Genomic DNA, 22,411 nt, shown 5'->3' with positions numbered 1-22,411 from the left:
TTCCTCCTTCAGGTTTTTGCACAAATGGCCCCTGTCAATGAGACTTTATCTAGGATACTCCGGTTAAAAATGCAGCTCCTTTTCCTACTCCTCATTTTCCTTACTCTGCTCGGCATTTTTCTTTGTAGTAATTTTTACCTTCTAATATTCTGTACAATTTGCTTAAATACTGGTTTCTCTGTTTCCCACATTAGACTGTAAACTAATCGGGGCAGCAATTTTAGTCACTTTTATTCCCTATGTCTCTCTAGAGTTTAGAATAGGCCTTGGCACAGAGTAGCTGCTCAATACATACTTTCTGTTAAATATAAACTTTAAAAATTCCAAATTTTTGTAAGTTTTCTGAAAGTTAGTCTTAAAAAACATGTTTGTAAATAAGACAAAAATGAATTTTAGGTCAACTATCGTTTACGTAATTGAAGATTAAAAACACAACGTGATAAGGGGCATCCACGGAAAACCCACAGCTAACATCATTCTTAATGGTGACAGACTGGATGGTTTCTCCCTAAGATCAGGAACAAGGAAAAGATGGCTGCTCTTGCTGTTTCTCTTCAGTGTTACACTGGAGATTATACCCAGGGCAGTTAAGGAAGATAGTGAAATAAAAGGCATTCAGATAGGAAAGAAGGAACTAAAACTATGTCTATTTGCAGATTATGTGATCTTCTATAGAGAAAATCTTAAAAACTATTAGAACTAATAAATGTGTTCAACAAGGTCGCAAGATCTTACAAGATCAATATACAAAACTTTATCATGCTTCTGTACATTAGCAATGAATTGAATATCAAATTAAGGAAACAATTACATTTACACTAGCATCAAAAGAATGAGGTATTTAGGAGCAGATTTAACAAAAGAAATGTAAACCACAAAACACTGTTTAGAAATAAAAGAAAACGTTGGTCAAAGGATACAAAATTTCAGTTATGTAGGAGGAATAAATTCAAAATATCTGTACAATAGGGTGACTATAGTTAATAACAATGCAGTGTGTTCTTAAAAATTGATAAAAGAGTAGAATTTGTATGTTCTCACTACAAAAAATGATAAGTATGTGAAGTAATGTATATTTTAATTAGCTCAACTTCGCTGTTCCACAATGTTTCCTCATTTCATAATGACATGCTGTACCTGGTAAATGTACACAATTTTTATTTATCAATTAAAAAATTAAATGTTAAAAACTAAGGAAAATGTAAATAAACAAAAAGGCATTGCATGTTCATGGATTGGAAGACTTAATATTATTAGGATGTCAATATTTCCCAAATTGATCTATCTGCAGATTCAATACAATCCCCATCAAAATTCCAACTGGCTTCATTGCAAAAATTGGCAAGCTGCTTCTAAAATTCAGGTAGCAAATGTAAGGTACCTAGTGTAGCCAAAATAATCTTGACAAAGAACAAAGTTGAAGGACTCATAATTCCTAATTTCAAAACTTACTACAAAGTAACAGAAATCAAGACAGTATGGCATAGGGTTAAAGCAGACAAAAACATCAATGAAATAGAATTGAGACCCCAGAAATAACCTTATATATTTATTGTCAACTGATTTTTAAGCCCAGATCATGCCATTGCACTCCTGTCTGGTCAATAAGAGTGAAACTCTGCCTCAAAGAATAAAAATAAAAATGGGCCAGGCATCGTGGCTCATGCCTATAATTCCAACACTGGGAGAATAAAGCAGGACAGTTGCCTGAGCCCAGGAGTTCGAGAGCAGCCTGGACAATATGGGCTGTATAAAAAATATAAACATCAGCTAAGAGTGTTGGCATGTGCCATAGTCCCAGCTATGTGGAAGTCTGAGGAGGGAGAATCACTTGAGCCTGGGAGGTTGAGGCTACAGCGAGCCATGGTTGTGCCACTGTGCTCCAGCATGGGTGACAGAGCAAGGCCCTGACTTCCAAAAAAAAAAAAAGTAAAAAGACAGGCTGCAGAATGGGAGAAAATTTGCAAATCGTATATCTGCTAAGGCAGTAATATCTAGAACATATAAAGAACTCTTACAGCTCAATAATAAAAAAGACAAATAAGCCAATTAAAATGGGCAAAGTATCTAAGTAGACATTTCTCCAAAAAAGATGTAGCAATGTCCAACAATAAGCACATGGAAAGACGCTCAGCCCTGTTAGTTACCAGGAGAATGCAAATCAAAACCACAATGAGATACCACCTCACACTCACTCAGATGGCTAAAATAGAATATTATCCGTGATAATAACAAGAGTGGGTGAAGATGTGTAGAAACTGGGGCCCTCACACCGCTGCTGGGAATATCAAATGGTGCCGCCACTTTGGAAAACAGTGTGGCACGTCCTCGAACACAGAGTTAACACATGATCCAGAAATTCCATTTCTAGGCGTGTATCCAAGAGAAACAAAAACATATGCTCACACAAAACTTGAACATGAATGTTCATAGCAGCATTATTCATAATAACCAAAATGTGGAAGCAATCCAAATGTCCATCTCCTAATGAGTGGGTAAATATTATTAATAAAATGCCATCTAGAAATACAATGAAATGTTATTTGACCATAAATAGGAATGAAGAACTAATGCATGAGTCAACATAGATGAACCTTGAAAACATACTAAGTGACAGAAGCCAGACACACATATTGTATGACTCCATTTATGTAAAATGTCTTCAATACGCAAATCTGTGAAGGTAGAAATTAGAGTGGTGATTGTCTAGGGCTGGAGCAGTAAGGGGCGAGGGAGGGCTGAGTGTGATAGTTAATGGATATGGCATTTCTTTTTGGGGTGATGAAAATGTTCTAAAATTTTAGAGATGATTACATGTGTCTGTGCATACACTAAAAACATCAAACTGTACCCTTTAAGTAGGCAAATTGTATATACATGAATTATAGCTTAGAGAAGCAGTCAATTAAAAGAAGAAAAAAGATACACAATGTGTCTAATTACTGATTTGACTATATTTCTGAAATGGCTGCTCTGGTCTTCCCTGCTCACTTGGCAGAATGAATATGGTTTCTCAAAAGCAAAATTTCCACCTGGCCCTCATGGGGCAAGGGCACTCTAATAGGTATAGTTCAGATGTGCAGAAGTTTGTCTTAATTTTTTTTCCAGATACAGAGTTTGAAAAGTCTGCTTACTTCTCCCAGGGGAAGGAGAGCTTTGTCAGGGTTTTGAGGGCTGTTGGATCTGGGCAACAATGGACAGAGAAGTTGCAAGTTGCTGACACAAAATGAATCTTGCCCAAAGGGCCTCCAAAGAGGGTTTTGCACTCAGCATGGGCGGCATCTGTGGGCTTTACTTCTATGAGTGGAAACCCAGTACAGTACATTAATACCAGTGTCGTTTGAGGCTTATTTTGATAGTTGAAAAAGTTAATAAGGTACTATTATCCTCCTGTGAAATTTCCTCTACAAAGGCCCCCTACCTGCCTTTCCAGTAGTTTGCTTCGAGCTTTTCACCTTCAGTTTCCCAGCACTAGGGAGATCAGAAGTAAACACTGAGATTTTTGCATTTCATCATTTCAAGTGGTTTTTGTCCTCTGTGGGTTTATCGCTTGGATGCAGAAAATTCTTTTAGGTTTGTAAACCATAAAAGATGAAATATTAATTTGATTTGATTTTTGAATCCCTTTCATAAAACAGCTCAGCATTCTCTTTTATGCATTATTTCAGTCAGAGCTTTACAGAAACCTGAAGTGAAAAGCACGGTTGTTTTCTCTGTTGAATGTTCCTTTTTATTACCTTTTCTTCAGTGATCCCCAGACCTTGAATCCTGAGATTGGGTTCTCATATTTCTCTCCTACTGCACAGTATCTCCCTGTGTTGGCAAAGAGTTGAAGAAAATGTTACTATGGGTGAATGAGATCCATTTGGCCTCAGAGGAGTTAAATGTGGGCTTTATATAAATAGCTCCCTGTTGAAGTCATCGAGGCTAAGGTTTTTAGAAGTGTGTAATTCCTTTGAAAGCCTTTACTAAAAATTTCAGCAAGGCTATGCTAGAAATCCAAGGGCATTTTCCCTTGGTTAGCTGTAAGTGGTCCCACGGGAGCCACTCTGTGACTGTCATGGGGAACTTGACAGAGGACACTGAGGCTGCTGAAGTCTACTTCTGTCTCCTCTAACTGAAATTGTAGAGGGGCAAAACTTGGGACAGTTGAAGTGCAGCAGCTTTGAACTAGGCGAGCTATCCCCCCAGCTTATCTGCCGCAAAAAAAAAATTCCCAAAAGAACTTACTGTAAGTTCTTCCACTGTGCTTAAAGGCTTCTTCAGGTACTGGCAGCTCTGATTGTAGCAAATAATCAACACATACAGGCTGCCTTTCCTAATCCAACGTCCAAACAGGGGGCTTTGCTACCTCTCCTTTAAGTTTTGGCTTGAAGCTATGCCATGAAATATTATGGCTTTAAAGAAATAGTTTGTTCTCCATCTTAAACTGCCACTGAGTTCAAAGAAAAAGGTAACTTAAATTAATTATAATGATACATCTTGTTCATTTATGAAGGGATTGCTGAAATTTTTTACAACAGTAAGACTGAGATATACAAAAGAGAAAGAGATATACTTTGCTTTTATACTTCTTGGAGTTATGCATACTTTGTGAGAATATATTCTTACCGTACTGTCTGTTCTCAGATCAGTTAAAATTTGCTGGCTTCAAGGTTTGGATTTTTAAAATAAAATAATCTTTTTAGTTGTTTCCTTCTGACAGTAATTGATACTTATTTCCTATAAGGAAATGTTTGCAAGAGAAAGTGGAAACTTAAAAGGGCAAAATCATTTATTCTGAGCAAGAGGAAAAGATGTCTTTTGAAGCATTGGGTTAGAAGTTTAGGCTTTAGAAAAGTGAAATAAACTTGAGTTGGTTTTCTTGCTCTAGCACTGTTTAGGTGTTTCTTCCTCTGTGATGTGAAGAGAATGCTGTATTCCTCCTTCCAGTCTAACACACCTTTGCTGGCAAGGTGCATCATGATTTTGAGTTGCTATGAAAGAAAAATGCTTCTAACTAGATCATTACATAAGGCTTGCATACTATTGATTGTAAGACACACTTTGGGTTCAGAGCATAAAAATCTGTAACATTTTGAGAATTAAATGAGATACAATATTTAGAGTAGTTATTACACTACCTGGGATGTAATCAACATTTGTGTGTGTATGTGGTTGTTTCTGGGTGTGTGTATGCAGTTGTTTGTGGGTGTGTGTGTGCATGCCTGTGTGCACTCGCACATAAAAAGAAAAAGGGAGGAGGATGGGAGGGGGAGAGAGAATGAATGAGTGAATAAATGGTACTTCTTTTCTCGGTATTCATTCTTTCTTGCCCCTCCCATATGCCCAGCCAGGCAGCAGCAGAATCCACATGTCATAATAGCTTACAATGATATTCTGTATTTATTGATAGTCTCATGTTTGCAAGCCATTGATTTTCAACAGAACGTAAGGAAACTTTGGACACAGAAAACACCGAAAGGGCAGTGTAACCAGAGCAAAGAAATGAGCATGTCTGAGATTCTGAGAGCCTGTCTGTATCAATTTAATTCACCATGGTGGGACATTCTGCACCCTTGTAATTTCACAACGGATAAGAGGTTTCAGGGACCTGATATTTTACTCTTTGTTTCCTTTGGGGACTTCGCAGTTTAAGCTTTTGCTAATAATATTCAATTCAGAATCTTGGTAAAAGATTTTTCAGGCATCAATCTAGATATTAAGTGCTTATCAGTTTTCAACTGATTTTAGCAATTTATTTTAATCTCAAATTAGATCTTAGATTTTCTGTTTGTAAAATGGGATATAACCTAGTTGCAGGAATAACTGAAAACAGAAATTAATGAGTAAATCATTTGAAGATTTTATATACTAAGTTCAAAGTTATATAAGATTTTATATAATAAGTTCAAAATGAATGTGTTTTTTTTTTATCCAAACACACACACACATGGAGTTGGTCAGTGCTAAACAAATAGGAAGATGCTGAAAATGTAGACAAGAACCTTAAAGAAAGACAGCAGAAAGACAGGGAATAAACACTAGGCGTGGCAGGTGTGATGACAGGGGCTAGCACTGGCTACCGTAAAAGCACATTGTTGTTGTCTTAACAATAGCAAGGACAGCACAATTGAAGCTACCTGAACTTATAATACATTCCTGATAATGAATGGGTTGCCTAATTTTGTTCTCCTCTTCTTTGGTTCAAGGTTTCCTGTGCTCCAAATCATGCTTTAAGCTTATGTATATTTTCTGTGTCTATTTACAATATACAAATGGGCAAAAATTGTAGCAAAAGAGGAAAAATTCAGCCATTAGCTTTTATATTTGGTAATTAAATAAATATTATTTTTCATAAAGACCTTTCGGCTTCATGCAGCCACAAAAGGCAAGCAATATTGGGACCCAGAGTAAAAATATCAAAATCTAATGTTGCAGCATAATAGTGCTTGACAGAGAAAGAAAGGAAGTAGGACAATTAATGTCTATTTGCTTGGATAAATAAGTAGATAAAAGATTTCCAGCTGGAAAGCAGCAGGATATTCCCAGATCCTTTATGAGCAAAGCAGAATCTTCTGCATTGTCAGCACTTAATGTTGCAGTGAGCTCTTTAGATTCAGATAAAAGACACGTTGCTAAATATCTAAGAGAGGTTTATGTGTTAAGAACACATAGTAAGTAAATATCAAAGGTTTGTGTATTTCAAGAACATATAGAGATTTATGCTGGGCCATTGATAGATTGCTTAAATTCAATTCTATAGATTAAATAGCATTTAAGAATTTGCCTAATTATAATTCCAACGTATGTGTGCTGAGTTAAACTCATAATATGAGGCAGATAATGAAGTTCATACTTGTTAAAATGATGATGATGATGATGATGGCCAGCATTTGTTGATTGTATGCTATGGATCAGACACTGTTCTAAGCCTTTCACAGGTCTTAATTCATTTAATCCTAACAACCCTACGAAGAAGATACTATTATAATCCACATTTCAAAGAGGAGAAAATCTGAGGCCTGGAAATTTTCAGTAACTTGCCTAAAGACATGCAGCTTGTAAGTGGCTGAGCTGAGATTTGAACTCAGGCTCTGTAGCCAGATCCCACACTCTTACCCGCATCTGTCTCTTGAACAACTGGAATTGCGTTGGGCCCTCTCCTCTACGGCTGGCACCTCGGGCCTCGGGTGCCTGGGCTTGGTGCAGGCATTCCCATCTTCCCCGCTCTGCCCCCCTCGCCCTCCCCACCGAACATACCGAGGTGTCCTTGGGCATCCATCCATCCATTGATGGCCTTTTCCCCACCTGCTTCTCCCCCACGCTCCCCAGGTCTTGGCCATTAGAGGGCGCGGAGAGCAGGAACTCGGGGCGCGGGTCCTTCCGAGTCTGGGAACCCGGCAGGGTCAGGCGCAGAGGGGTGAGGGGTGCAGGGGTGAGAGGCGCAGCGGGCTGACTCTCTGGGGTCTGGGGACAGAGTGAAGGGAAGGAGGGCACCAACCAGGGACGTGAATTTGAGCTCAGACAACAGAGCTAGCAGTAACAGTCAAAGTAACTTCTGCCGGGAGAACCCATCTTTTATATTTATTTTTTCCACCCCCAACAGGGAATGGGCAGGCGGGGTGGCGGGTGGAGAAACTGACTACCAGCCCCTCCATAAGCTCACCCGGAACTACTACAGCTGCTGTACTTGGAGCCGGGGGCTTTAGGGGTGGGGGCGGGCAGAGAGAAGGCTCTGAAATGTCTGACCCCATCCCCGCTGCTCTTCCCAAGATGCATGCGATTCCCCAAAGCAAACTTTGCGTCGTTTTCTGACCAGAGATCCGAGCAATGTCCATATTCGCGTAATGAGTGGTCAGATCTTTCTGTTTTGATAGTGCAGCGAGATGGAAATGATGGAGGCGCAGAAGAACATTTTCATGGGTTTTCACTCTGTTTGGTGTACCCTCATATTTACTGATGACAAATGTTCTGTTTTTGAGGGCCTAATGCTAATTAGGATGCATAGTCAAATAAATTCTGCTGCTTTTTAATTATGACTCAGCTGCCAGCATGGAGAGTTGTTGTTATCCTGAGGGTCTAGTACAGTATCTGCCGCTCCATAATTGCTCAGTTGAAATGGAAATTTTATGAATAAAACGTTTTCATTCTAAAGGCAAATGAATCACATTGATAGTATGTATGTGTTTTCTTGGTGAGGAAGGTACTTTCATTCACCAGCTCATCTCACTCCAGAGCTCTGGGTGAGATTTCACGGACTGGTTGGGTGTAAGAGGCAGCTGTGATAATGTGGGCCCAGTGCGGGACTGGGAACAGAAAATGTCAGTTTCCACCCAAACTCCCCCTTTTGTGTTGTGCATTATAAATATAAGCAGGCCACGTTCCTGAGCCTTCAATCTCCTCATCTGTAAAAGGGCCATTGCCAGCCAGGCTCACTCCTGTAATCCCAGCACTTTGGGAGGCCGAGGTGGGTGGATCACCTGAGGTCAGGAGTTTGAGAACAGCCTGGCCAATATAGTGAAACCCCATCTCTATCTACTAAGAATACAAAAATTAGCCGGGCGTGGTGGCCAGCGCCTGTAATCCCAGCTACTTAAGAGGCTGACGAAGGAGAATCACCTGAACCCGGGAGGCGGAGGTTGCAGTGAGTGAAGATCGCACCACTGCACTCCAGCCTGGGCAACAAGGGTGAAACTCTGTCTCAAAAAAATAAAAAATAAAAAATAAAAAATAAGCCATTGCCGATTTCACAGGACTCTGGTGAGGATTACAGGATGAACACTGGGTGCCAGGCAAAACTGACTTTCAGTTAAGCTCCCTGTCTTCCTCTGCTCCTCCTCGTGGGTCGCTGAACATGCCGGAGCATGCAACCGTGCACGTGAATGCGGCTGCAAACTTCTGGTGTCCAATATCGTCTGGACCTGCGTAGTGCTGACTTCACTTTCCCACCATGGTTTTCCCAACCCTTGGCCACATTTAAAGTTCTCAATATCTCTTCCTTCTAAGAGTTGGTTTTATTTTCAATTGTACAGAAAAAAAAATCAAAGCTAAAAAAAAATGAATCTCCAGCATGTTATGAATTCTCGGAGGAAAAACGTCTGCAATGAAATATGCCAGAATGCAATCAGTGGATTTTTGTTCCTTCCTATTTTTCTGCTTTCCTTCTTACTTTTCTGTGTTTTTCTCCCTACTTTTCTCTGTTTTTCAAATGTTTTGTTACAACATGTACTACATTATGTTTACAAAATAATGGAAAAATATAACAGAAAAACTAACATTGTAAGGCTACTACTCACGCATGGATTTAACCCCTGTTCTAGCCCAGATGAAGGAGTGTCTCTCTCTCTCTCCTAACGGCCAAGTTGATTATCTGTGCTATTAATTCTATATTGTCCTGACTTCTCAAGGATCTTGCGTTGTCATTCACTAAACTTTCCCCTCCACATTCAACCATTCATTTCCTTTTTACTTTATTTTCCTCAGTATATAAATATGCTTAAGTCCTCTCTGCATCCTACGAAATAGATAAAGCTCTCTAAACCCCAGCCCTACCTTGGCCCAGTCTAATTCTAGACTCATATCCCTTTTACATGCAAAGTTCTAGAAAGAGCTGTCTGGATCCAAACTCTAGGTCCTCATGACTGAGTACTCCTGCATGACACTCTTACAACTGCTTTTGTCAGAGGTCCAGTGACACATTGTCTCACTTCAGTCTTTCTTACCGGACTTCTCTAAGGCACTTGATAATGTTGTCATTTTCTCCTTGAAACTCTCTCCTAGGTTTCTTGGTTTTCTTTCCTTTTCTTTTTTTTCTTTTTTTTTGAGACAGAGTCTTGCTCTTTCACCCAGGCTGGAGTGCAATGGTGCGATCTCAGCTCACTGCAACCTTGCCTTTTGGGATCAAGCAATTCTCCTGCCTCAGCCTCCCGAGTAGCTGAGATTACAGGCATGCGCCACCAAGCCCCGAGACAGGGTTTCACCATGTTGGTCAGGCTGGTCTGGAACTCCTGACCTCAAATGATCTGTCCACCTCGGCCTCCCAAAGTGCTGGGATTACAGGCATGAGCCACCGCACCCGGCTGAGGCATTTCCACCTGATTGTTCCTCAGGTCCTTCACAATCAACAAGTCTACGGTGGTGGCCATTGAGCTGCTCTGCACACACATTTCCTCCTCATATTCCAAATTTCTCCCACCATCTGGTGTCATGAAGTCATCCTTTCTCTCTCCCTGTCTTATCTAATTTATTGGGATCTTCATGGGGCCCTCCTGTGGCTCACAAGGACCTTCGCAGTCATCCTCCTGACCATTTCTCTGAGTTGAGTTTTGACCCTGTCTAAGCTGTCTTGCATCTCATTTCAGGGATGATCTTTGTAATACACAGCTTCCATCCTTTCAATCACAGCTCAGAATTCTTCAGTGGCCTCCTTTGTCAGAGCTACAATCTAAGCTCCTTTCACGGTCTCCTTTTTCCCTATCTCTCTTCTCCACGTCTTTCCACCTCCCAGCTGCTTGCTTTTCATACTCAATATTTTGGATTGTGTTGAATCCTCCGTTTTGTTATCTCACGCCTCTGTGCATGTATTTTCTTTGTGCAGATACTTTCTTTGTGTAGGACAGTCTCTGTGCTGGTTCATTGGGCAGATTCTGTCTCATCTATTGAGAATCAACTCAAATACTGCCACTTGTGTGAAGCCTTCCTGGATTTCATCCAGGGAAGACTCTTCCTGCACTTTATGTAATTGTTTTATTGTATTCTAATCCCTATTAAGTAGTTTGTTTCTCTTTTAGATTGTAAGGTTCTTGGGGGCAGGCATCATGATGATTTCTTTAATTTTATGCTTTTGAGATGGAGTCTCACTCTGTGGCCCAGGCTGGAGTGCAGTGGTGCCATCTTGGCTTACTGCAACCTCTGCCTCCAGGGTTCAATCAAGTGATTCTTCTGTCTCAGGCTCCTGAGTAGCTAGGATTACAGGAATGTGCTACCACCCTTGGCTAATTTTTGTGTTTTTAGTAGAGATGGGGTTTTGCATGTTGGCCTGACTGGTCTCCAACTCCTGACCTCACCTGATCCGCCTGCCTTGGCCTCTCAAAATGCTGGGATTACAGGCGCCAGCCACTGTGCTTGGCCAATTGCTTTAACCTTTACAGTGAAAAATAACATACCCAGAAGTACATGAAACACAATTTAGAGATAATTATAAAGTGAACACTGTGTAACTGTCTTAGTTCATTCAGGTGGTTGTAACAAAATTACCATCCACTGGGTGGATTATAAACAACAGAAATTTATTTCTCACAGTTCTGGAGGTTGGGAAGTCCAATAACAAGGCCCTGGCAAATTCAGTGTGTGGTGAAGGAGTGCCCAGTTTCTTACAGAAGGCTGTCTTCTCACATGTAACCTCCCACCATGTAACTTCACGTGGAAAGGCGAGGTAGCTCTTTCAGGCCTCTTTTATAAGGACATGAACCTTATTTATGAGGCCTCCCACTCTCGTGACCTAATCACCTTCCAAAGGCTCCACTTCCTAATCACCTTGGTGATTAGAATTTCATCATGTGAATTTTTGAGGACACAAACATTCAGACCACAGCAGTAACTATTACCCAGGTCATGGCATGAAGTATTTTTCAGCACCAGAGGAACGTCCCGTATCCTTTCCTGATACCGTGCATCCCTCTACTATCTTGGCTTTTATGTTAATTACTCCTGGGTTTTCTTCATAGTTGTACCATCTGTGTGTACATTCCCAGACAATGCTGTTTAGTTTTACAAGTTCTTGAACTTCATACCAATGTAGTCATGTCATGTGCATTCTGTTGCATTTGGTTCCTTCCGTTCGACATTGTCTTTGTATGATTCATCATACAAAGTTGTGTGTAGCTACCTTTCTTTCCATTTAATCAGTGTATAGAACATTCCTTTATATAGATATACTATATATGATATATCTATTAATGGACATTTGGTTTATTTCCAGTTTTTTACTATTATGGTGCTTCAAATATCTTGTCCCTGTCTTTTGGTACCCATGTGCACAAGTGTCTTCAGGGTATAGATCCAGGAATGGAACTGATTGCCACAGGGCGTGTATATCTTCAACTCTACCAGATAATGCCACACTGTTTTTCAAAGTGAGTCTTGTGATTTACATCCTGCCAATGTGTTGAGAGTTCTTAATGTGCTACATTTTTAACCTGTGGTATTGTCAGACTTTACGGTTTTTACCAACATGATTGGTGTGTAGTGGTATTTCACTGTGGGTTTTACATTAAAAAAAATTCTTTTATACATTATATTCATACATATTTATGAGGTACATGGGAAATTTTGTGACATGCATAGAATGTGTAATGGGTATTTAGGGTGTTTGTCACCTGAGTATCTATCATTGCGGTGTGTTAGGTGCCTCATCTGTATTTCCTTCTGTGTAATGAGGCTGAGCCCCTTTCACACGTTTATTGTTTGTCTGGATTTTGTCTTTGGTGAAGAACTTGTTAAAGTTTTACTCACTTTTCTAACGGGTTGCTTGTCTTTATTTTCTTGCTGTGTAAAAGATTTTATTGAAATCTGGATGGGAGTTCTTTGCTGATTATTTATGTTGAAAATTATCTTATACTATAAAATCACACACAATGAAGATGTATTGATTATAGTGATTTTTGATTCTTTACCCTAGTACCATGAGCAAGAGACAGAATAGATAAGATGAATAATAGTGTACATGAGTTCAAATTAACTCTCTCCTTCTCTTCTCCCCAGGGGTTATTATCGTCCCCAGTGCTGGTGTTGGTATTGTTCTCGGAGGCTACATTATTAAAAAATTGAAACTTGGTGCCAGAGAATCTGCAAAACTAGCAATGATCTGCAGTGGTGTGTCTTTACTGTGTTTTTCAACCCTATTTATTGTCGGATGTGAAAGCATTAATCTAGGAGGCATAAACATCCCTTATACAACAGGGTAAGTACCTCTTTGTTTTATTTTTAATAGTTACCAAAAATATATGGTACTTTATTTGCTTCTTTAGTAACATGCTAAGTAATAAGATTTATCGGTGGATCTAATAACTACCATTATTTCAAAGTGGTGATGGGTGTAAATGCTGTTTTGTGACATCTGCAATAACAGTAATAAAATATCAAAACATCTGGGATTGCTATCAGCATTTTCACACCCTATTTTGATTTGTTTTATCATTAATTATTACCTATTGCAGATGTGAATGCTCCCTGTATGCAAATTATATAAACAAATGTCTCCTACTTACAAAAGTGCATAATAATCATACTAATAAATTTTATACCTTAGCTTTTTGGTGTGCTCTAAAAATAGTCGTAGAAATCAGGTCTGCCTAAGGATACCAACTTTTTGTGAGAATTCCAGAACCTTGTATCTAGAGGTTACATTTTATTTCACATAAGGACTTGAGGCCATTCTTTAGCGGGAACAGAGTTTGATTCTGGAATAAGAAATTTGGGTTGATGAAGTGTATCACATTGCTATTATATGCGTTTTGCAAAGAAATATTTATGAACTGTTTTTTTTAGAAAAAAATTTTTCAATTGTACTTTAGGTTCTGGAGTACATGTGCAGATCATGCAGGCTTGTTGCATAGGTACATATATGGCAATGTGGTTTGCTGCCTCCATCCTCCCCGTCACCTGTGTCTGGCATTTCTCCCCATGTTATCTGTCCCCAACCTCCCCACCCCCTGCTATCTCTCCCCTAAACCCCCCAACAGACCCCAGTGTGTGATACTCCCCTCCCACAACGGGTAAGTACCTCTTAGGAGCTGCCTCGTATCTGCATGATGGAAGCGCAAGCCCTGTGGTGTTTGTGCATCCGCAGTCAGGCTCGTACCTGTCCCTCCAAACTGTTCTCCCTATGTGTGCTCTGCGTGCTCTGCCTCTCCAAGTGGAGCATGCACTCCTGCAGGGCAGAAGCCAGGGTCTCGCCTTCCTCTCTGCCCCTTCTGACCCTCACAGAGGGACTTCCATAGCGTTTTGATTACAGCAGATGAGGATGAAATACTTACTGGATTAATGAAAATTGTTCAGTTTTTATTGTAATGTTTTCATTTACATATGTTAACCCATGAATCCTCTTAATAACCCTATCAAATAGGTGCTGTTATCATCCTGGGCTTACAGGTAGTAAAACGGATGTACCCATCACATGTAACCAGTGGAATGCTGACAAATGTTTAAATGACTCTCTAAGACAAAAAGCCTCATGGCTGGTGCGGTGACCCAGACCTGTAACCTCACTCTTGAGGGAGGCTGAGGCAGGAGAAAAAGTTGAGATCAGGAGTTCAAGACCAGCCTGGGCAACATAGTGGTAACCCACTTATACAAAAAGTAAAAAAAAATTAAAAAGCCCTGATTTGTAGCATTTGGCAATTCTGAGATGTGAATACACCCTTGTGGCTGATTTCAAGTTACCAACTTGTTGACCCTGAATACCGAGTTGGGAGGAGGTGCTGTCACACACCACTGTATAATGTTTCTATCATATAGGTAGAATAGACTTACATAGCCTAGGCAAGAGCATAATTGTAGAATAATCAGAAGGTGATGAGTTTTATGTATTTATTATCCTTGTCTTTATTATCATTTAATTTTAAAAAATGGTTGTGTTAAACAAACAACTGACAAAATCCCTTAGAACTTCACATTAGAGTCTTGTCATCCAGGGTGGCTGCCTCCAGTGCAGCACTGCCCAGAACCCAGGACTTAACCCCAAGCAATTTGGCTACAGTGTCTGTGCGCATAAACACTGCTTTTAACCACTGCATAGCATTCCATTATATTCCGCTTTGTATTTAACCTGCTCACATTTGGGTTGTTCCTAATCTTTAATTTTATTTATTTATTTATTTATTGACATGGTCTCACTATGTTGCCCAGGCTGGTCTCAAACTCCTGGTCACAAGTGAGCCTCCTGCCTCTGCCTCCCAAGTAGCTGGCATTATAGGCAGATGGCACCATGCCCAGTTAATTTTTAGTTATTAAAAGCAATGCTGCAATAAATAACTCCAAGGCATTTATTACTTCTCTTGTGTGCTCTGTATGTGCAGGACAAATTTCCAGAAGTGAGATTGAATAAATAGTACCAAATTATCTCCACAGGTGTTATACCAATTTTTGCCCTCACCAGCAATGGATATGAGTGCTTTTTTCCCCACAGACTCACCAAAAGAAGATGGAAAGCTCTTCTTTGAGAGTTATGAAACCTTAATTTTTTTTTTTTTTTTTTTTGAGAGAGTCTCTCTCTGTCCCCCAGGTTGGAGTGCAATGGTGCACTCAAGGCTCACTGCAGCCTCAACTTCCCAGGTTCGAATAATCCTCTATCCTCAGCCTCCCGATTAGGGAGGGTCTACAGGCATGCACCACCGTACCTGGCTAATTTTTTGTAGAGACAAGTTCTCACTTCGTTGCCCAGGCTGATCTCAAACTTCTGGGCCCAAGTGATCCTCCCGCCTCCACCTCCCAAAGTGCTGGGATTACAGGAGTGAGCCACTGTGCCCAGCCAATCTTTACTTCTTAACTACATGTAATTTTGTTAGGATCTGCTCATTTAACAGAGCTTCATTGTCCAAGTTTTGGTGCTTGGTGCCAAGAAACACTTCTGTTCCCTTTTGTTTCTCAGTGGAGTTTTATGTCATAAAATGTTCCACTTTGCATTTGAATAACAAAAGCTTTGATTTCATCTAGCCAATTTAGAATGTTTCGGGGTGAGGAGAAGGAATAGCAAATCAGAGTTTATTTAGATTACAGAATACTGTGCCATCTTTTGTCCTGGGAGTTATTTTTCCACCAGAAGACACTGGTGTGTGTGTGTGTGTGTGTGTGTGTGTGTGTGTGTAAGATGCATGTACTGGGTATGTGGCTCCTTGACAGTGCCTTAGAGGATGGCATAAACAATAATCTTTACAAATGGAAAAGCAGTATAGCATAAGAGCTCAGGTTCTGCAGTTGAATTTGAATTTGGATCTTGACTCTGCTCGACTGGTTGCTTAGCACTAAACCTCAATATTACTTCTGTAAATTGGGGTGGTGTTAGCAGCAATCACCTTAGAAGATCGTGGGCAAGGGTTGTGTGTGTAACGCGTGTAAAGTTCTCAGCTGAGTGTGAGGTACTGAAGGCTAGCTGTTGTCATTAGTCATCACTAATAAGAATAATTTCTATTTCTATCAAATTATTTTTCTTAAAATTAGAAAACACAAATGGAATTAAAAGTTCATAGCAAAAACCCAGCAGTCTTATAGCTAACTCTGATTTGCAGGGGCAATACTTTTGAATTCTTTTTAGCTGTTTCTTCTGGAATGTGTCTCTATATTTTTCAGAAATATTATATAAATTAACCGAACTAAGGTATTATTTGTGACTTCCTAGCTTGGCAAATGAGGAGCTTAACTTTCTCTTTACAAATTGTTGTCAAATTCTTTTCTGGTACTTTCATGTTATATTTATGACATGCGTATTGTCAATGAAAAGAGCCAAACTCTGTAAAATATTTGAAGAGATTTATTCTGAGCCAAATATGAATGACCATAGCCTGGGACACAGCCCTCACTCAGGAGGTCCTGAGAACCACCCAAGGTGGTTGGGTGCAGCTCGGTTTTACATATTTTAGGGAGACATGAGACTTAATCAAATACATTTAAGAAGTACATTGGTTTGGTTCAGAAAGGAGGGACAACTCGAAGCAGGGGCGTCCAGCTTATAGGTAAATTAAAAGATTTCCTGGTTGACAATTGGTTGAGTTTCTCTAAAGACCTGGGATCCATAGAAAGGAATGTCTGGGTTAAGATAAAGGACTGTGGAGACCCAAGTTCTTATTTGTAGAGGAAGCCTTCGGGTAGCAGGCTTTAAAGAGAATAGGTTGTAAAATGTTTCTAATCAGACTTAAAGTCTGCGTTGATGCTACTGTCGGAGAGGTCTAATGAGGCATGTCTGACCCCCACTTCCCATCCTGGTCTGAACTAGTTTTTCAGGTTACGTTTTAAAAGAGCCCTATCTAAGGAGGAAGTCCATCAGATGGTTGGGGGGCCTTGGGATTTTATTTTTGGATTACAGTATCATGATTAGATTTCCTCATTTGTGTAACATTGATTTTGCTGGAATTAATAATTGCCTTATTTTCATTTACTTTGTTTTCTTTGAATCTGCATCTAGCTTCCTACACCTGAGAGCTCAAAAAGTATCTCAACATGATCTTCCACCTATCTGATGAGCTCCTGGTTCCATTTCCACTCCTTGCAGTCATCTGTGCAAGGCCCTCAGTCCCCCTACTCTCATCTGGACACAGCGTTTCTGGGCTTGCTGCCCTGCTGACATCCTGAGAATCCCTTTGCCTCTCTCTGTATTGATCCTTTGTTTTTTGGACTCTGTGGAGTCCTCTTTTTTGATTTACTCCCTCATTTTGATGGAGTACATCCTCCAGTACCTACGAAAAGGCTGTATAGGCTGTAACTTTGTTCTTTTGGGAGACTTTTTATTATATATATAGATAAATATTATATATAAATATGTATACACACATACACACTGTTACATTTGATTGCCAAGTTGGCTGAAATTTTGGATGAGTCATTTTTACTCAGAATTTTGAAGTTTTTGCCCCATTGTCATCTAATTTCTAATGCTCTTGTTGGAAGTCTGGCTTTTCTTTTTCCCAATGCTTTGTATGTGATGTATTTTTCCTTCCTGGGAGCTTCTTTTTTTTTTTTACTAGCATTCCAGAATTTTACCATGATGTGTTTTGAGATGGATTATTTTTATTTTTTCCTAGGCACATGGTGGTTTCTTTCTGACTGAAGACTATATACTTCAGGTCTGTTTTTAAACTTTAATTTCTCTTTTCTGTTGCCATTTTTTTCTCTTTGTCTCCTTCATTGATCTCTTCTTTTCTTATTCTTGTTTGGAGGTACCGGCAACTTTTTGTATGCCTTTGACCAAATAATGATCTTCCTTTATCAGGGAAGGTTCTTCTCTTTGACCAAGTGTGCAGCTTCAGGGGGTGATGTGCGTGGAGCATAGCGGGAGGTAGGGGACACCCATCTATCCAGCCAGATCAGCCAAATCAACCCTGACATCAATGTGGTGGCAGGTGTCACAGCCAAATTACTCTCATATCTTCCTTTCCTTATTTGTTACCTATTTCACGTGTCCTTTTTTGTTCTACTTAAAAAATTTTTTTTTTGCATTTTATCTTCTAAGTCCTCTGTTGAATTCTTTATTTTGGCTATCATTTTTATTTTTTTGAAACAGAGTCTTGCTCTGTCACTTGGGCTGGAGTGCAGTGGCACGATCATGGCTGACTGCAATCTCTGCCTCCTGGACTCAAGTGATCCTCCCACCTCATCCACCTGAATAGCTGAGACTACAGGTGTCCACCACCACACTGGGATAATTTTTTGTAGACGTGGGGTCTCTCTATATTACCCAGGCTGGTCTTGAACTCCTGAGCTCAAGCAGTGTGCCCACTTTCGCCTCCCAAAGCGCTGGGATTATAGGCATAAGGCACCACACCCAGCCTATCATAATTTTTAATTTAGAAAGTTCTTGCTTGATTTCAGATTGTCCCTTGTTTCTAGCCATCTTGATTTATGAGTGGAATATTTTCTCTTACTTTTCCAACATTATTTAGAGTTCCTTTTCTTTCCTAATTTGTCTGTGTCCTGTGAGTGCCTACTTTCTGTTTATTTTGCTGTCTTGATTGTGTTAGCAGCTCTGTTCAAATTTCTGGTGATCCTTAGCTTGCTTTTGGTATTGAAGAATGAGAACTTAAAAAGTTGAGTAGTTGCTGTGTGTGAGGGCAGGGCTTGTCATCTGGTGGGTCTTCCTGTGGGAGGTGGATACAGCTGGAGTTTTCATCAGAGTGCTGCAGTGCCAGAACCCGAGGGCTTATCTCTGAGGTGCTTCAGTTCCTCAAGAGACAGATGCTCCTTTCTCTCCTGCTGGGGCCCTGCTGGGGAAGGCTACAGGATTGTAAGCCTCACTGCTGGCAACCTAGAGGTGAGAGTTGGGGGAACAGGCCTGGGTCCTCACTGATTATTTTGCAGGCTTTTACCTAATTTCCCTGTCATCATTCTAGCATCTCACCGAACTTCTTCTTTATGTGTGGTGCTTTAAGCCAGAGCCTTTGGTTCATTTTCTCCAGAAAACAGGGAGTCTGAGGGAAGGAACAGTTACCTAAGTAGAGAGGGGATGGGAATTTGCTTCAAGTTGTGTCATAGTTGGACCGTATCTTTTTTGTGTCACTGTCTTTGACATCTAAGGGCCTCTGCTTTCTCTTGCTACTTGCCATGATCATGCCCATATGTTTTTCTAAGTTTTCAATCATGCTTTCTGTTTTACTGAATCTTCCTCTTTCCCCGAACTCCATCTTCCTGCTTCACTGTGGACCGCTTGCTCTGTTGACATAACTTACATCCTAGGGCCTCCTTTCAGAAGTTTCCTCAGTTGTATCCACTAGTTTTTGTTTGTTTATTTGGTAACTCTTCATTTTGCTAGAAAAAAAACTCAGATAACTTCCTTGGGAAGGGTACATGGGAAGAAAAACTTTCTGAGCCTGTGAGTATATTAAACGATCTTTGTTCTTACACATTGAAGTGGTAGTTTAAGCAGCCATAGAATTCTAGGTTAAAACATTATCAGGCCCGTTAAAAAGTAAGTAAAGGACATGAGCAGGCACTTTTCAAAAGAAGACATACACACAGCTAAGAAGCATATGAGAAAATGCTCAACATCACTAGTCACTAGAGAAATGCAAATCAAAACCACAGTGAGATACCATCTCACATCAGTCAGAATGGCTATTATTAAAAAGTAATAAAATAACAGATGCTGACCACGTTGTGGAGTGAAGGAAGTGCTTCTACATTGCTGTTGGAAGTATAAATTGGTTTAGCCATTGTGGAAAGCAGTTTGATGGTTTCTCAAAGAACTTAGAACAGAATTGCCATTCAACCCAGCAATCCCATTATTGATTTTGTATCCAAAGGAATATGAATCATTCTACCATAAAGTCTACCATAAAGACACAGGCATCACAGCATTATTCGTAGCATTAGTCACAATAGCAAACACGTGGAATCAATCTAAACACCCATCAATGAGAGACTACATAAAGAAAATGTGTTACCTAGACACCATGGAATATTATGAAGCCATAAAAAAGAACAAGATCGTGTCCTTTGCAGCAACATGGGTGGAGCTGGTGGCCATTATCCTAAGCAAACTAACACGGGAACAGAAAACCAAATACTGCATGTTCTCACTTGTAAGTGGAAGCTGAACACTGAGTACACATGAACACAAAGAAGGGAGCAACAGACACTGGGGCCTATACTGGAGGGTGGGAGGAGGAAAGGATTGAAAAACTGCCCACCGAGTACTGTGCTGATCACCTGAGTGATGAAAAATCTGTCCCCTTGACACACAATTTACCTGTGTAACAAACTTGCACATGTACCCCTGAACTTAAAGTAAGTTTAAAAAATAAATTAAACAAACAAGTAAAAATGAAAAAGAAGTATCTTTCTGGGGATTTTGAAACCATTGCTTTATTTGTCATCTAGCATTTTCTGTTGCTGATAAGAAATGTAATTTCAGCCCTAGTTCTCATTTCTCTGGCTAACTTTATTTGGAAGTTTTTAGGATACTTTTTTTCAAGGTGTTGTGAAATTTCATAAGGAATACTTTACCCTCAGATTTTGTCATGGCTGGACCCTTCTTATGATCCCAATGCCACCTTCTCAGAGAGGCTTTCCCTCTCTGCCAAATCTAGAGGAACCTACTGTCCCCCCACTCTTGATGACATGGTTTCTCCTTCGTTTCCTCATGACACTTAACATTATCTGAAATTATGTCATTTAATGACTTGCTTTGCTTTTGTCCCCTGTTTAAAATATGAGCTCCTTGGGCACAGTTTGTAGAAGTCTCTCTCTCTCTCTATATATATATATATGCACACACACACACATATATACATATATATACACATGTATACATATGTATATATATATAATTTTTTTTTGAGACAGAATCTTGCTCTGTCACCCAGGCTGGAGTGCAGTGGCATGATCTCGGCTCACTGCAACCCCTATCTCTCGTGTTCAAGAGATTCTCCTACCTCAGCAGCTGGGATTACAGGCATGTGCCACCAAATCTGGTGAATTTTATATATATATATATATTTTTTTTTTTTTTTTTTTTTTTTAGTAGGCACTGGATTTCACCATGTTGGCCAGGCTGGTCTAGAACTCCTGACCTCAGATGATCCACTCTCCTCGGCCTCCCAAAGTGCTAGGATTGAAGGTGTGAGCCACTGCACCCGGCCGAGCTAGCTATATAACAGTTGCATCCTCACCATCTAAAACATGTATGATATTTGTTGTGTGAATGAATGAATGCCTCCACACAGGGCTTTGTTCATTCATTGTACTAGGCACTTTCTGAACCCTTTTAATGCAACACGTCTTTTTTTTTTAACTCATTTTCTCTTTTCCCTGTGTTCTCTAGTACTCCTGTTAGTCAGATATTAGAATGTATGGACTGGGTGCCTATGTGTTTAATTTATTCTCTCATATTGCATGCTTTTGTCTTTTACTATGAGAGGTTTTTTTTAAAAACCTTCTTTTCTATCTTTATGTACATTTTTTATTATAAGGATTTTTTTCTTTGCTATATTCTGAACATTCCCTTTCCATAGTATTCTGGTGTTGTTTTATGGAGTCGTGTCTTCTCAGATCTCTCTGCACATATAATTAGAATTTTTTTTAACTTTGTTTTTATGCCTTGTATTTATCATTTGGTTTTAAGGAACCAGTTCTTCTGTTTGTTTATTCTGGGCTTTTCAGGGGACAGTACTCAGCCTAGCTTCTCTCAGATGATGTCTTTCCTCTCCCTGTACCTCAAATACCAGAATGAGGGGATTTTATTCAGAGTTACCAACATCTAGAGTGGAAGTTCAGCTTTGAGAATTTCTTCCAGTTTCCTTAGAGAAGCACTTCCTGATGAATTTCTGGGCCCTAAATTGGAGATGGGAGGGAACGGATAATTGAGACTGGAAGGGCTCACTGATATAGTTTTCTCTTCCTCAGATCTCCAGGAAGTCCCACGGTTTTCCCTCCACGTCTCACTTTTGCCCTTGTCACATCTGCTGACTTTGAGCTTTGAACCCGTGGAGATTCCATCGGGCAGGCTGGCTCCTCTTTCTCCAAGGCGGCCTCTGCCTGTTTCACATAAACCTGTGCCTATCTACTTGCCATTTTTGTGAAGTTTGGTGTCACACTTTCCTTTTAATCTGACTCTGCTTTTATTTCAAGTGTGTTCTCAGAAAGGAAGGGAAGGCACAGTCCACGTCTTACCTGCTTTTAAACAGCGAGTTTCCTCAAGACTCTTAAAGCCCTCGCTTAATAC

General features: G+C 40.0%; 1 protein-coding gene across 2 annotated transcripts in view; it reads left to right on the top strand.

The window, feature by feature from the left end:
• The window catches only part of SLCO5A1 (solute carrier organic anion transporter family member 5A1), a 144,637-nt gene that overhangs the window by 100,069 nt on the left and 22,157 nt on the right, over positions 1 to 22,411 (top strand). For both annotated transcript variants that reach the window (XM_064384263.1, XM_021675230.2), the window contains exon 5: positions 12,745 to 12,943. In XM_064384263.1, coding sequence (XP_064240333.1) covers positions 12,745 to 12,943 — 199 coding nt within the window. The remainder of the gene's footprint in view (positions 1 to 12,744; positions 12,944 to 22,411) is intronic.

Source organism: Aotus nancymaae, unplaced genomic scaffold (assembly GCF_030222135.1).
Source record: "Aotus nancymaae isolate 86718 unplaced genomic scaffold, 86718_ANA_hifiasm-v0.15.2.pri h1tg000036l, whole genome shotgun sequence".
Taxonomy (NCBI): Eukaryota; Metazoa; Chordata; class Mammalia; order Primates; family Aotidae; genus Aotus; species Aotus nancymaae.
This window is presented reverse-complemented; position numbering and strand designations above follow the sequence as displayed.